At 41.9% G+C, this 16388-nt stretch overlaps 1 protein-coding gene across 1 annotated transcript in view; it reads left to right on the top strand.

The window, feature by feature from the left end:
• The window catches only part of Arid4a (AT-rich interaction domain 4A), a 67499-nt gene extending 61487 nt beyond the window's left edge, over positions 1-6012 (top strand). Inside the window, exon 24 of the mRNA XM_027418210.2 lies at positions 4269-6012. Coding sequence (XP_027274011.1) covers positions 4269-4372 — 104 coding nt within the window. The 3' untranslated portion in view covers positions 4373-6012. The remainder of the gene's footprint in view (positions 1-4268) is intronic.
• Positions 6013-16388: the final 10376 nt, after the last annotated feature.

Raw genomic sequence — 16388 nt, 5'->3', positions numbered from 1 at the left:
GTATCCTGTTGTGCTCTCCAAGGGGTTTGGGCAGCTCCACGTCTATGGACTTGCTGTCCACTTGGCCTCTCTCTTGGGCTGGAGGGTGATACCTGCAGCAACCAAGAGGAACACAGCATATTGTGGTATTTCTAGGGATAGTCATCAGACCCTTAAGCCCATTGCCAAGGAGAACAGCTGTTCTTTACTGTTTTGAAGTATAGGACTTGGAAAATAACCTAAGTGTTCATAAATAAGGGATGCATGAATAAATGCTTCCTTATTGCTTTTAAAAAAAAAAGGCCTATATCCACAAGAAAAGAAAATTAAACAGTTAGCACACTAGACAAGAAATATCAGCAAATCAGGTATGGTGGTGTATACGTATAATCCTAGCACTCTAGATGGGACAGGAGAATAGTGAGTTTGAGGCCAGCCTGGGCTGCATAGTAAGAAAATTAAACAAAACCACCAAACCATAATAAGAAATGCCAATGATTTGTCTTTTTTTGTTTGTTTTGTTTTTCAAGACAGGGTTTCTTTGTATAACTTTGGAGCCTGTCCTGGCACGCCCTCTGTAGACCAGGCTAGATGGTGTTTTATCTTTTGAAGTAGGTGTGTGTGTGTGTGTGTGTGTGTGTGTGTGTGTGTGTGTGTGTGTGTACATTTGTACACCTCAGCCTTCAGGAGGCAGAATCAAGATCCTGCCCCAAAAAACTAAGACACAAACAAACCCTGTACCTGTAGGATGCTGTGAGCACCTGCTAGACTGCTGTATTAGCATAGCACTAAAACAACACTAAAGAGCACCCTCACTTACTCTTGCAATTTAAAAAAGCAAACAAGTCAGTTGCCACCTTTTAACTGTGGAAAAGCTCTCACGTTAGAGTTGGGGTGAGGCTGAACTGCAAGCCTGGTTAAACTGGAACATGAAATTAGATCATCGTATCTACCTCTAAAGAAAGGCTCACTTCTCCCCTTCTCTGCCTGAAACATGAACTCAATGGAATTGCTTTGTAGACTCTGGGGCACCATCTGTAGTTAATGGTGGTGGAGAAGGGTTAAATCAAAGTTGAATACCAGGTGGTGGGTCCCCCTGTCCTTTTCCGACCCTCCCACTCCTTGATTGCCATAGCCAAGTGTGCTCATTCCTGGGGGGAGGTGAGGATTCTTCTGAAGAAGCCTAGACAAATGGTGTAACCTAGAAACCAACATTTGGATGCTTCTGAACCTGAAAGCAAGACCCTTGCACATCGCATGTTTTGACCACACTGAAAACTGCAAAGCTCAGACATGGCTTCTGGCTTGTCACAGCTCTTTCCTACCTGTGGAACCCCCATGCCAGATACATGAAGAAAATGTTTGCATAAAGGCAGAGGCCAAAATGGAAGGGGGGAAAATAGCCCATAAAAATGTCATTTTTTTTAAAAAAGCACAAAAGTATACTACAAATTTAAAGCTGGTCGAGGAGACTCATCATACCTAGATTGTGGTCCTAGCACTTGGGAGGTGGAAGCAGGGGTCTCAAGAGTTCAAAGCCAGCCCGGGCTAGGTAGCTGGTTCAAGGGTTTAAGACTAACTTAAGACCCTGTGTGTTTCCACCCTCCCCCAAAAAGGAAAAAATCTCCGAGATGAAGAAGGATACATGAAAATACGACAGAGTGATTTAAAAAAAATAGTAAAGGGGATATGTGTTGTGTTGGGAAAAAAAATCCCACCAGAAAGTAAAAAAGATAGATGTTTGATGGTATGTACCTGCATTGTCAGCAAGTAAAGGCAGGGAATTCCACTAGGCCAGCCTGGGCTACATAGAGGTGCCCCAACTCAAAGAAATGGAGAGTGAACAGCCTGGGCTACATAGACACCATTTCCCAAAGAAGTGGCAGGGGACAGCCTGGGGTATATCTAGCTGTGCTGTGTGAAAACAATGGGGTAGGTGGACAGAAAGGAAGGATGGTGGAATAATGAGGGTGGAGAAGAGTAAATGATAGAACCAAACTGGTGAGGAACTAATGGATAGGATTTCCAGAAAGAGCACTGGAGAATGGCGAGGGAGCTCCTTCGAGAACTCCCAGAGGTGAGGGGGTGTGTTAGAAGACCGAACAGCCTTTATGAGAGTGCCAAGTCACACCACAAAGCTTACCACTTGGCCAGGTGTTGGTGGCGCACGCCTTTAATCCTAGCACTCAGGAGGCACAGACAGGCGGATGTCTGTGAGTTCAAGGCCAGGCTGGTCTACAGAGCAAGTTGTAAGACAGACTCCATAACAATACAGAGAAACCATGTCTTGAAAAACAAACAAACAAAACAACAACAACAACAAAACAAAAAACAAAAAACTTAGCACTCCAGGGGCAAGAAGCGAGTTCTTAGAGCTTTTTGTTCTTATTGGGAGGTGGGGTTGACTTTCCGAGGCAGGCAGGATCTAGCTCTCTCTCTAGCCCAGGCTGGCCAGTATGCATCCTACCAAGTGCTGGGATTACAGGTCTGATTTCAGGTGCTAAAGACTTCCCATGTAAAAAGCACACACAGAAGTGGGTGGACAGCACCCTGTTTCTTGGGCTGGAAAGCAGACAGAGAAAGCATGCGATCCTGCAGACAAGGAGTCCTTGCTGGCTCAGGGACGCTATCGAGTAAGAGCAGAAAGGCTGCTGCATGCTGCTGAGCAAAGGTGTGGTGTTCTTACAGGTGATGGAGGGAGCAGGGCTTAGGGTATGAGGCTGGATCACGGAGACAGCTGTAGCTAATCAGAGGGAGCCGTCTGTCTGTAGGGAAGCAATGGCCAGGCTGTAGACATGCAGTGGGAAGAAGGCGATGGGGACACTTTCTGCACACACTACTGTCAGCCCCTGAGGAAGGCTTTGCCATTTCTCTGAGCCTCACCCCCTCAGGGAAGGCCTTATTTTCCCATGGGTCTGAGACAGGTCCTTGACATGACCGTGTCCAACAACCCACAGTTACTTAGACTTCACAGGAAAACAGGGCAAACCCACAGTCACTTAGACTTCACAGGAAAACAGGGCCAACCTTAAGGCGATGATGAAAGGCCATGGGGTGCCCAGTGCAGGGCAAGTTTGCCAAACAGCTTTTCCAGGATCAGGCTGGAACAGGAATAGATGGGAACAGCTGGCTTCAGGAGGTGGCTAAATCAGCTGCCCATGTTCACATACACTTGATTGGGTCGACCATGTTGAGAGCAGTGAACTCCCTTTAACGGAACTTCTGGAGATGACCTGTGTTATATATGACCTTGACCAGTCTAACTGTTTTATTTTTTATTTATTTATTTGGTTTTTCGAGACAGGGTTTCTCTGTGTAGCTTTGGAGCCTATCCTCGCATTCGCTCTGGAGACCAGGCTGGCCTCAAACTCACAGAAATCCGCCTGCCCCTGCCTCCCGAGTGCTGGGATTAAAGGCGTGCGCCACCAATGCCAGGTCCAACTGTTTTTAATATCAAAATTAGCATAGAGCAAATGGAAAGAGATCAAACTTTAGAATTTGTCCATTTTCCAGCCTGGTCTACAAGTCCCAGGACAGCCAGGGCTGTAACACAAAGAAACCCTGTCTTGAACAACAAACACAAACAAAACCTCAGAAAAGGATTTGTCCATTTTAAGTAAAGACTGTAAGTAGTTAGATTTCATTACAGTATTTGTAATCACAGAAGGAAGGGCTGCTGGTGTAACTCTGTGGAAAGTGCTTACCTAGCAGGCATGAGGCTTTGGGTTCTATGTCCAATTCATCTCGCCTCACCCCACTCATACCCACCATAGACTTCATCTCTCTTTCCTCCTTACATTTGTGATGTCTGATTCTGTTTAGTCTTTCATTTTGTTTTGCAGTGCTGAGGGTGGAACCCAGGATGGAACCTATGCATGGTCAGCACACTGGATTCTATTTCCTCACCCCATCCCAGCCTTGTGGCATCTCTTCTGACCTAAGTCCCTTAACTGGCCAAACGCTGGCCTCACTTAACTGAGACAAGCAGAGTACTAGCTGACAACCCCTTACTCTTTTGTGCAGCATTTAATTGGCCTGTGGTTGAAGTGAATGATGATATGAATCCAGTTCCAGCCAGGTGTAGTGGGCAAGCCTGTTATCCCAGCACTTGGGAGATAGAGGCAAGAGAATCAGAATGTAATGTCTCCTTAGCTGCATATCAAGTTTGAACTAGCCTGGACTATGTGAGATGATCTCAAAAAACAAAGCCTTCTTTCTAACTTAGCTTCTATTTTAGGTATCTTGGTGAAATCATTTCTTAATCTAACCTGGTTGTGTTGATTCCACAGTGTCTCACGCAGGAGCGTCTATGTCATCTGCTTCATCAGACACTGGAATGAGCCCCTCTTCATCGTCTCCCCCCCAAAATGTACTTGCTGTAGAGTGCAGGTGATGAACGTTTTCTCCACCTCCAGCAGTTTGCTGCCATGGACATAAATTCCCAAACCCTGAAATACAACCACAGAAAGCACTCAGCTGGCTAAGTATCTCCTGTATATTTTTCCAGGATTGTGTCTATATCCTCCTCTCTTCTTTTTTATTGTTGCAAAAGTAAGCTTATTAATAATTGAAGGTTAGGTGACCTGCCATACTGGTCATAATTTTTCCTCTGTATTTTTTTTTTTCCTTTTTTTTGTGATAGAGAAAAAAGGGCACTTAGCAAATTTGAATTTGTATACTAAAGCTTTCAGGTGTTGTAGAAATCACAGGCAAGGGAGTGCACAAGCTAAACATCAGAGCTTTATCCGGCTGAGTAGTGACTGCTGCACTTTCACTGAGCTGTGTTTGTACAGGAACACTTGGTGAGTAGAGGGGTTATTTTGTGGTTTTCTTTTTTATTATTATTATTGTTGATTTTTTTTTAATTTCATTTTTTTGTGGAAGCACTTGCTATGTAGAACTGCCAAAGTATATGTTCAGCAGTGTGCCCAGGTTTAAAAGTGTAAATGGGACAAAATAAATTGTGAAAGGAAGCGTAGTTGACTGAAAACTGCAGTTGTAATAAGTCTTCCACTTTTTATAGGACTTTTGAGCACACAATTATGCAAATATTTTAATGTTTATTAATGTTTACAGTGGAATTGTGAATAAGTTTTCAGTGGACTACCTTATCCCTTGACAAAAATATTTTGTCTTTTTTCTATGTAATTTCAGAGTTTTTATTTTGTTACAAAAATACAAAAATGAAATATATAACAACAATGAAGTTATTTAACAAGATTTCTAAAGCTGAAAATTTTGTGTAAAATAAGGTATTATCTTGCAACTTGTTAAATATATTTATTCAGACATTGGATGGTTGTATTTTTATGTATTTTTTAAAATATTAATAAAATTGAAATAAAGAAAATTCTAGGTTAATTCACTCTTTGGATGGCAATAGTTGTCAGCTGTCCCTTTGGCAGGAGGCTGCACATGCAGCCTGGTGTGCTGAAGGGAGTCGGTCTCAGCCCTTGCAACAGAACAGCAGAAGTGGGCGTCTGGATTACTCAGTATGTCTTTGTGTAGAGACTTTGGCAGTCCTAGTATTTAAACTGTTTGGAGGATCAAATTTTTGGTTGCCCTTAAGATGCTTTGTCACAGTTTTATGTTTGCTATACTGCCGAATAAATTTATATCTCCCAAAGTTGAGATGCAACAATCACGTAAAGCCACTATGTATGCCTTGTCTGTGAATTGTTTCACAGGCTGATACATTTGTAAATAATTCTTCCAAAATCATGTATTTAAAGCAGTTTTTGCATATACATTATGTAAAAAAGGTGATTTTTTTAAAACAATTTTTAAATTCATGTTTGTACATTAAAAGGGGTTGTTTTGAAGCCTCCTTTTGTGTTTCGTATGCTGTAACGTGATAGCCCGGGTGTCCCAGGCTATGATGGCAGACAGAGGCACAACACACCCGTGATGGATGGCAGAGCATTACTGAAATCATTGTTTCTCCACTTCATTTTCCCACATTGTGAACTTGTTATTCAGATTTCTTCCATTTTCTCAGAGAATTAAAACAAAAAAGTACTCTTGTAATATGAACTTTCCTGTCTCTTCTTTGCAAAGCAGAAGAATTTCCATGTAACATAAAAATGGAGCCCAGTGGTTGTGTCTTAAACATAGACTTTATTTACACTTTTAGTTTTCTTTTAAGTGATTGTTTTTCTAAGTGCCGGTAACTTCTAGTTGGAAAATTGGATTCTATGAAACTAAGCATTTCAGTACATTCTTCAAAATTTAAAATACTTCTAGTACTTAATTATAAAAATGAAAAAGTGTCACTCAAAACTAATTGGAACTAGGAAACAACTTTAGATATGTTAGTAATTTCCTTCAGTAGCAATTTGGTAAATCCGAGATAACTTACTAGTTTGAACATTATCCCTCTTAGCTGATAGAAATTTGGTACCAAAGTATTGGGCAGTAGCTACAGAAGGCAAAATTACATATTCACTAAATACATATGTAGATACTACCTAAACTGTTTTATTAGGTGACTAGAAAAAAATGTAAGATTGAATATTGATTAGGAATTACAGTTCAGATGTTGGGCTTATTCTAAGTTTACCTAAATTTTAATAGACTATCACATATTGCATGTGACTAAGAAAGTAGAAGTATAAAGATATATAAAAAAAAGATGTACTGTCTTTAAATCAAGGCATTCAAAGTATAGCTTTTTGTGTTGTGTTCTTTTGTATATTTTTACTGTTTATTATTATTAAATTTCTAGTCTTTTACTAAGAGAGCACATTTTAAAAGACAATTAGGGCATCTACAAACTGGCTTAGATCATAGAAATCCATATGAATTAAATTGCTTATTACTGTTGTTATGGGTCTTATAACTTAACATATCTAGCAAACATTCAGAGTTATATTTAACATCATGCAAAAACTATTAGCCAAACTGATTTCTTAGCAATTTATGGAGTATCTTCTGTGTATCAGACATTATATCGTGATGCTAAACTTGGCCACATGAGGGAGCAAGACACAGAGGTTCCTGTCTTCATGGAATGTATGAGATAAGTAGGTAGACATCAAACTATCACCCTTTTTAATTAAAATACATTTTTCCTTTGGCTTTTTGAGGCAGGGTTGCATTCAGGCCAGGCTGATTTTGAACCGGCTGGAGCCAAGGCTGGCTTTGAATTTCTGATCTTTCTTCCTTTACCTCTCAGATGCTAGGATGATGGGCATGTACTTTTATACCTGGCTAAACTCATTTAATTTCTTCTTTGTCTTTTCTTTCTTCTTCTTTTTTTTTTTTTTTTTGTTCTGGATTTTGAGACAGGGTTTCACTCTAGCTTAAGCTAGTCTAGAATTTACTACAAAGAATTTACTATGTGAGCCTCTGCACCAGGCTTTTTCTTCTAGACCACCAGCCAGCTCCCAGATCATGCCCTGGAAACTTATTGAATGTGCTTTGTTTCTGGCTAGCTCTTCTAACTTAAATTAACCTGTTTCTCTTTGTCTACCTTTTGCCTCAGGACTTTTTGCTTTTCTTTCTGTTTATCTTACTTTCACTGCTTCTCAGGGCATCTTCCTCTTTCCCTTCCTGAGCCTAGATTTTCTCTTATTTATTCTCACCCCCCCACCCTGCCAGTCCCACCTATCCTCTTCCTGCCTAGCTATTGGCTGTTCAGCTTTTTGTTAGACCAATCAGGTGCCGAAGGCAACACACCTTTACACAGTTAAAGTGATATTACACAGCACAAACAATATATTTTTGCCCAGTTAAAATAATAATCTACAACAAGCTTCAGTCAACCTTCCAAATGTTAGGAATCCAGGTGTGGTGAGCATATGACATTACTGTTGTCAAGACATCCTAACATGGATCCCAACTAACTTTAAGGCTGGAATGGTCTGGGAAGGCTTTGAATCAAAAACATCAGTTAAACTGAGTTCCAGTGAGGAAGGTGAATAGGACGGGAGCTGGGAAAAGCTGTGTAGATAGTATAGTGTTCTAATCGTGTGACCAAGGAGACGTCAGTACCACCGAGCAGAGGGGAGGCCAGGCCTGAAACAGGAAGTGGGTCTGGCACTCAGGCATTGCTCCAGCCTTGCATCTCTCATCATTGCTTCTTGCCCTTCTTTCCCTCTCCACTGTCATCCCTGAGTGTCCAGGGCTGTCCCAGCCACTTTGCCAGACAGCTTCTTGTTGACCTTTGAACCCTCAGAACATTACCGTCTTTTATGTCTGATAGCTTTCCTGTCTGTTTCATCTCAAAGTTCACTTTGTGCGTGTTTTTCCCTTCTGAACAGTCGCTTCTTTCAGTGTTCCTTGGTCATAGGTGTCTAACACAGACAGGACCAGTGTCTAACACAGAGTAGTCCAAGTTACTGACTTGTAAAGGAAAAATTATTCAGTTACTTTTAAAAAAAAAATTGTTGATCTTTATATAGAACACCAGACTTTTAAGATCTTAGGGCTCTTTTTATAACATGATAGTGTTGAATTAGCAACTCCATACAATGAATAAAGTAGACTTGCTTAATGACCTAATTGCCACCTAAGATAGTCCTACACTGGTGAGTTCCTTGCCCATCTCTTCCGGGCTCTCCCCCTAACCTCCCCCCCCCCGCCCCCGAAATTTTCACGTGGCTGCAGACAGTTTTACTCCATTACAGGAAGACAGTATATAATAGCACTTGTCATAGGGTTGAACAGCTCCGGATTGAGTTTCAAGCTGATAAGAAATTTCTAACAAATACATGCTCAGTGCTTTAGCGCAGTACAGTTTGATCTAATGCTTAACTCCCCTCAAGACAGGGCCTTATGTGCAGTTCCAGGCTGGCCTTGAATTCAAAATACCCCTTCTGAGCTTGGGGACTCCCAAGCTGGTACCCTGTACTCAGTCCTTCAGCTTGCTTCCCCATCCTCCCAAATTCTAATGATATTTTCCATGTTGACAAGCACAAGATACTCTTCATAGAGAGAATTAAAAACAGTATTTATAATTTTCATATTTGTAGTTAACATAATTATGAAGCTATGTTCATTTTGTACTGTATATCATGCAAAAGTCATTTTGAAAAGCTCTGTTGTGAAGCTCAAGGAACATTATGTTTGTAATAAATGAATGTATGTGTAAGTAATTGGCTTTCTTCTTAAATTACATCCAACAAGATAATCTGAGTTAAGAGCCTTGTCTGCTAAGAATTTCCAGAGGAGTGCCAGGCAGGGCAGCACACGCCTTTAATCCCAGCACTTGGGAGGCAGGGGCAGGGGGATCTCTGTGAGTTCAAGGCCTGCCTGGTCTACAGAGCGAGTTCCAGGACGGCTAGAGCTATTATGCAGATAAAGCCTGTCAAGAAAAACCGGAGAGCAGAGCACAGTGGTGGCTCACACCTTTAATCCCAGCACTCAGGAGGCAGAAGCAGGTGGATCTCAGTGAGTTCAAGGCCAGCCTGGTCTACAGAGCAAGTGCCAGGATAGGCTCCAAAGATACACAGAGAAACCTTGTCTCAAAAAACAAAAACAAAAACAAAACAAAAAACAAAATGGAGGGGGTAAAAAAGAAAAAGAAAGAAAGAACCCTAAAAAAGAAAGAAAGAAAGAGAAAGAAAGAAAGTTGTTAGAGAAGGGGCTGCTGATATGGCTCTGCAGGCATAGGTGCTTGCCACCAAGCCTGATGACCTGAGTTCAAAGCCTGGGATCCACATGGTAGGAAGCGAGTACCTACTCTCTGACTTCTGTCCTCCATACATAATAAACAAATGTAACTAATGTTTTGGGGGGGGTTGAGACAGGTTTTCTCTGTGTGAGCCCATCCTAGCACTGGCTCTTGTAAACTAGGCTGGCCTCGAACTCACAGAGATCCGCCTGCCTCTGCCTCCCGAGTGCTGGGATTAAAAGTGTGCGCCACCAATGCCCGGCCTTGTAATTAATTTTTTTAAGTTGCCAGAGTAAACATAAAAATAGGAGATACTGTTAAATTTGAATTTCAAACAAACAATTATGGAATATAAATAGAGCCCCTGACTGTGTGCTCAAGCCTCAGACTTTGTGAACACGAATGGTTTTGTGCTGATGGGAACCCTTTTGTTTTCAGTGCTAGGGATTGGAGCCGAGGGTCTTGTGCATGCTGAACTTACTCTCTGTCACTAAGCTACACTCTATCCCCAAGGAACTCTCAAATGCCTATTAGCAAAGAGAATGGATAAATAAGATGTGGCATGTTGGTTAAAGGAAATACTAACAGTTAAAAATAATTGAACGAGATTAGTAGATTAAAATGGACTTTAGACCTCACAAGCAAGTCACATAAAGCACATTGTCAAACTGTCTAAAATACATAATTTTATAAGATTGGGATATTCAAAATACATTGATTTTTGTATGTATAATCATAATACCAGGAGTTGGAGACTAAGCATGTGATACATGCCTGTCATCCCTGCCCTTGGGGATAGGCAGAAGTTCAAAGTCATCCTTGGCTACATAGTTTGAGGCCGTCCTGGTCTACCTGAAACCTGTTTACAAATATAATATGTATGTGTATAATCATATAATATATATATATATATATATATGTGTGTGTGTGTGTTATTTATACATATATAATATACATTATAACATGCACATATTTTATATTTGGATAAAGTATATATTTTACTATATTATTATATAAATATTTACTCTCATACATGGGTGTATATATACATACATATAAAAAAATGAATACCAAATTCAAGGTGGTGGAGCAAAAGGAAAGGCATGCAGAAGCAGGTGCAGGGCATTTGTCGGTCCCATAGCACGTGTGCGCGCGCACGCGCGCGCGGGAAATCAGTTCTACAGTAAAATCTGATAAGCTGTTCTTCTCTGTCCTGTATTATTGTTCCAGTTTGAATGTCCGCAACCAGACTTGATGTTGAAATCAATCCTCCCAGGGAGTATTAGCAGGTGGCACCACAGCTGCCTGTGTTGGTGTAAGCCTGTAATCCCGGTGTTTAGGACACTGACCAGATGGAATGTTCCAGGGGCCTGGCTCTGCGTCATGGACAAGTCCATCCAGCCATGGATTATGGTGTTATCCCTCAAGTGAGTCTGATAAGAGCTGGTTTTAAGCATGCATCCGCTCCCCTCTCCTGCTCCCTCCCCGATCGGTCCCTCTATGTTCCTCTATCCACCTCCACCACCACACCGGCTTGGCTGTTTCTTGTATGTGCCTCTCTCACCTGGGTATCACCAGATCCCTTCTCACACAGATGTTCACTATTTCTGACCTCAACCATTGAGCCTCCTGTGCCATAGAACTTGGGCTTAATAAACCTTTTTACACGACCCAGTTTGTCGAATTGAGTTATAACAATTTAAATATCCAATGAAGTGGTTGGTGGTGAGATGAAGGTAACTGGTGGGAGTGAATGCAGCCAGTGAATCTTGCCTAATCCGAACAAGTCCCTCCCTGGTGGAGTGACACTCCATCCTAACTCAGTTCTGTGAAGGCACTGCTGTTTTGTTTTGCAATACGAGAAAACAGGTTTCAAGTTGTCAAGATAGTAATGAGTTAACAGAACTGAAGGTCAAGCCATTTCTTCTCACTTCCAGATCCATCCTTTGTTCCCAATGGCTAGCATTCTTTTTTAGTTTTTTGAGGCAAGGTCTCTTTACATAGCCCCACTGTCCTGGAACTCACTGTGGAGACCAGGACTGGTTTCGAACAGATAGATATCCCTCTGCCTCTGCCTCCCGAGCACTGGGATTAAATGTATGCGCTACTACCCCTGCTGTATGGCTTTCTTTCTTAGCAAAGACAGTTTGATAGGCCAGAACCCCCTCTGTATGCATCAGAATGTTGGTAGGAAAAATTACAAGTGCTATCTGTTTTGTTTTTTGTTTGTCGAGACTGGATTTCTCTGTAGCTTTTAGAGCCTGTCCTGGAACTCAGTCTGTAGACCAGATGGCCTTGAACTCACAGACATCAGCATGCTTCTGCCTCCTAAGTGCTGGGATTAAAGGTGAGCACCACCACTGCCTGGCACCGGTGCTGTTTTTAGGTGGTACCTCGGTTCATTGATTTTGGCTTGTTGGTTCTTGTGTGTACGTGTGGTGTATGCATATGTGTACAGAGGCCAGAGGAACGTGTCCTGTATGCGTATGTATGTGCAGGTATGTGTGAGCGCATGTGTACAGAGACCAGAGAAGATTGTCCTGGATCCTGCTCTCTCTGCCTTATTCCTTTGAGACCTGGTCTCACTGAGCCTGAACCTAGGCTGGTGGCCAGCAAACCCCACCCCAGCAATCATTCCTGTCTTCAGCTGCTGCGTGGTCCTACTGATGCACACACTACCCTGTTTTTTATGTGGGTGCTAGGATCCACACTCAGGTCCTTACATTTCCACAGCAAGGATTCTGAACCATTGAGCCACCTTCCTTTTTTTTTTTTTTTTTTTCCTCTTTTTTCTCTGTGTAGCTTTGGAGCCTATCCTGGCACTCGCTCTGGAGACCAGGCTAGCCTAGAACTCACAGAGATCCACCTGCCTCTGCCTCCTGAGTGCTGGGATTAAATGCGTGCGCCACCAACACCTGGCGCCATCTTCCTTTTTTGAGACAGATCTTTGATATGTAGCCCTGTCGTTTCAATCTCACTGGCCCAGAAATAACTACTTTTCACATCTTGGTGGATTTACTTCCATGTCTTCTGCTATGTGAATAAAAAAATTTCAGAGTTGAAATTAAAAACACACTTTTTTTTTTTTTTTTTTTTGAACACAGAGTTTCTCTGTGTAACAGCTCTCACTGTCCTGGAGTTCTGTAGAACAGGCTGGCCTTGAATTCAGAGATCCATCCTCTGGCCGCCACTCCTGTGAGTGTCGGGATTACAGGTATACAATATCATCCCCTGCCTACTTCTGTTCTTGGCCAGGAATAAGAAAGTCCTTCAGAAAAACACACTGACTTTTGAGAAGCATCAATAAGGCCCACTGCAATGGTTCAGCAGGTAAATGTGCTTGCCACCAAACCTGACAACTTGAGTTGGATCCTTGGAATTCACATGGTGAAGGAGGGACCAAACATCTCTGACCTTCACACAAACACCTTGGCACATGCATGTGCACACGTGCACACACATGCATACACATACACAAATAAGTAAATATAAAAATTGTTTTAAACGACAGGCGTTGGTGGAGTACTCTTTTAATCCCAGCACTCGGGAGGCAGAGGTAGGCGGATTTCTGTGAGTTCGAGGACAGCCTGGTCTACAAGAGCTAGTTCCAGGATAGGCTCCAAAGCTACACAGAGAAACCCTGTTTTACATTGTTTTTATTTCACTAATGAAAGTTATAGAAGTGCTGACTTGATATAATACATTCACATACAACGTTCACATTGGCAGTTTGACAGGTCATTGAATGCAGAGGAGCTGCTATGGTCATTATACACAGCATACTACTTTATTGTTGCCAAGGTTGATTCCAATCCATTTCTTCTATCATACTGTAAAACATCATGACGTTGTTTGATGGAATAGGACCACAGTAAGATGGAGACAGTGGTACCCACGCTTAGACCAACATCCAACCAGTTTGTTGGTATTCATAGAAATTTGAAGGTGCAGAAGGATGAAAAGAAGTTGTATGCCAACTTCTCAGGAGTCGGCATCCACCAAAAGGGACACAGCAGTGTGGGCAGTGCCACCCTGCTGGAGGATTTCACATCAGCCCTCTGGTCACTGGTCCTAAAGCTAGCTGTTTTCACTCACTGTCTACTGTGAACACCATTTTGTATTAATGGGTAGTTACTCCACTTTAAATGACTTTTTTATTTCACTGTACTGCACATCTCTTAATCTATTTTTGAGAGTCTTGTTTCTACCTTTTAGCTATCTTAACCACCGATTACATAAAATCTGGTAGCACAAATTTATGAAACTAGTCAATAGGTCAAAGGATATGCAGAATTCTAACTGGCATTTTCTGAAATCCTTTCAGTGATAATGGAGCTTAAATGTAAACGTGTTTCCGGGGAGGTTATTTTGGTAATATCTTGCTGATACTTAACGTACAGCAAGTACACACATACTTTTGTCAAGATAGCCCACTTTTAGGAATTTATTTTGTAGTAATTCTCACCATATCCATCAAAAAGGACACAGACGAGTTGTAGCACTGTTTGTAATGAACATTGCAACTTATCAAAATGACTACCACTAGTATTTGTTTTTTGGTTGGGCTATAGCTAATCTTACTGAAGTGTTGGTATAAAAGACATGGGAACTGCTGTTGTCTACAACAGACTGCTACTAATAAAAGGACTTTTATTTGCAGAAATCAGTACCTTTTTTTTTTCCTGGAAGCACCTGGTCCAACATATTAATAGAATGCTCTTTGTGTGTCATTTACTACCCCAGCAGAGTTGTAGTTCAAGGGGATGAATGGAATCTGACAACCCTAGACTCAAAAATAAAGCACTGCCTAGATCTTTGAGAAGGTAAATGAAAGTGATAAACTTCTTGTTAGTGCTTCTCAATCTTTCTAATACCTGTACCCTTTAACATGTCTTGTGATGCTGACCCCTCAACCATAACATATTTCTGTTGCTACATCATAACTGTAGTTTTTCTGCTGTTATGAATCGTAATGTAAATACCTGTTTTCTGGTGGTCTTAGGTGACCCTTTTGAAAAGGGTCATTTGATCCCCAGAGGGGTTGAAACCTACATGTTGAGAACCACTGAACTGGAGGAAGATACAAATTACCAATATCAGGACTGAAGGAGGTGGCCCAGCAAGTGAGGTTTTGACCACTGTCTTGGTTTTAGTGGTAGTTTCAGGCTGTATAAGTATGTCAACATTTAGCTAGTTGTATGCTTTAAATATGTGTATTCTATTGTGTGTGTGTCAGCCATTTCTTTAGAGCTGTTTAACAAGGCACCTTTTATTCCGAACCATGCTTTGGGAACTACTGTTAACACAGTCTTAGTTTGAAAATGATCAGAGCATTATAGGGATGGTGGTCGCCAACTTAGCAAGACTGGTGCTGTATCTGAGATGAAAATACCTGTGTTTATCCTAGAGACTTGCCTGAGTTTTTTTCTGGCCATTTTCTTCATGATCTTTGGTAATTTTCAGTGATGCTGTTTATTTTTCATTTCTGTGTTAGTAGTCCCTCCTTTTTGTTTGTTTGTTTTTTGAGACAGGGTTTCTCTGTATAGTCCCGGCATCCTAGAACTCATTCTGTAGACAAGGTTGGCCTCAAATGCCTCAGAGATCCACTTGCCACTGCCTCCTGAATGATGGGATTAGAGACATGCACTGTCAACCACCACCACTGATGCCACCACCTGGCATTGTCCCTCCTTTCTGTGTTGCTGTTCACTTTCCACTTGAATGCATCTCTGGCCCCACACCTCTCCCTTACACTGGACTCACCATGTAGATCAGTGAAGGACTACATTGTACTATAGGGCTGGGTGGTAGAAGTTACCGTCAGCCTCACAAAAACACCTTTTGGAGCTAACTGCAGCACTCGGGATCTCAATCAAAAGTCAGTCCCGGGGGCTGGAGAAATGGCCCACTAGGGAAAGTGCTTTGATGTGTAAATGTGAGGACCCTAGTTTGGAACCCCCAGCAAGTGTGACCAGATTCATTAGGCCCCTCCCTGCCACAGTAAGCAATAAAGGCTGAGTCCTCAGATATAAGGAAGCTGAGCTGCAGAGACACTCAGACCAGTGCCTGGAAGAGACAGACCACCCAAGCTGCCTGGAAGAGAAACCACCCAAGCTGCCTGGAAGAGGTTTAGAAATGTCACCTGCAAGGGACACTCCAGCCTATTGATCTGCCTGCAGACTGACCATGTGCTCTAGGTTCCTAACATGCTGGGGTGGGCCTTGGTGATTCATCTGTCTTTAAGTCATTTCTGGTCCTCTAAGTACCCGCCCCATACACACCCATATTCCTGTAAGTAACTCAGATCAAACTCATTGGTTCACCAAGAAGGACTTTGGTGTATGCATACTTTGGCCGTTGATGGGCTCCCTATCTGAAGTGAGTAGATGTATGTGTTTGTCTCCCCAGGAAAATTTTTGTAACACCATTGTGTAACATCAGATCATGACATTGTCTTATGTTTACAGCCAGGTTTTCATAACAATAAACTTCCCAACTAGAAGACTGAAATTGTCATAGGAAGAACATACACTACTCATGAAAGCTGTGTGTAACAGTCAATAAGGCTAAGACTGAGGACTAGGGTTACTTCTCAACCTACTGGTAGTAGAGCAGTTAGGATTGCCTTACTGTGATATAATAATGCTAGTTAAGTAGCAGATTAGTGGATAACAGTTGAATAACCCACAACAAAAACCATTTAAGTACTCTGGAACCTGAGGTAGGAGGATGGGGAGTTTTAGGCCACCATGGGTTAGCTACATAGACACTGTTGAAAGTTAAATGGGCCTGGAAG

The sequence above is a fragment of the Cricetulus griseus genome, chromosome 5 (assembly GCF_003668045.3).
Source record: "Cricetulus griseus strain 17A/GY chromosome 5, alternate assembly CriGri-PICRH-1.0, whole genome shotgun sequence".
NCBI classification, from domain to species: Eukaryota; Metazoa; Chordata; class Mammalia; order Rodentia; family Cricetidae; genus Cricetulus; species Cricetulus griseus.
This window is presented reverse-complemented; position numbering and strand designations above follow the sequence as displayed.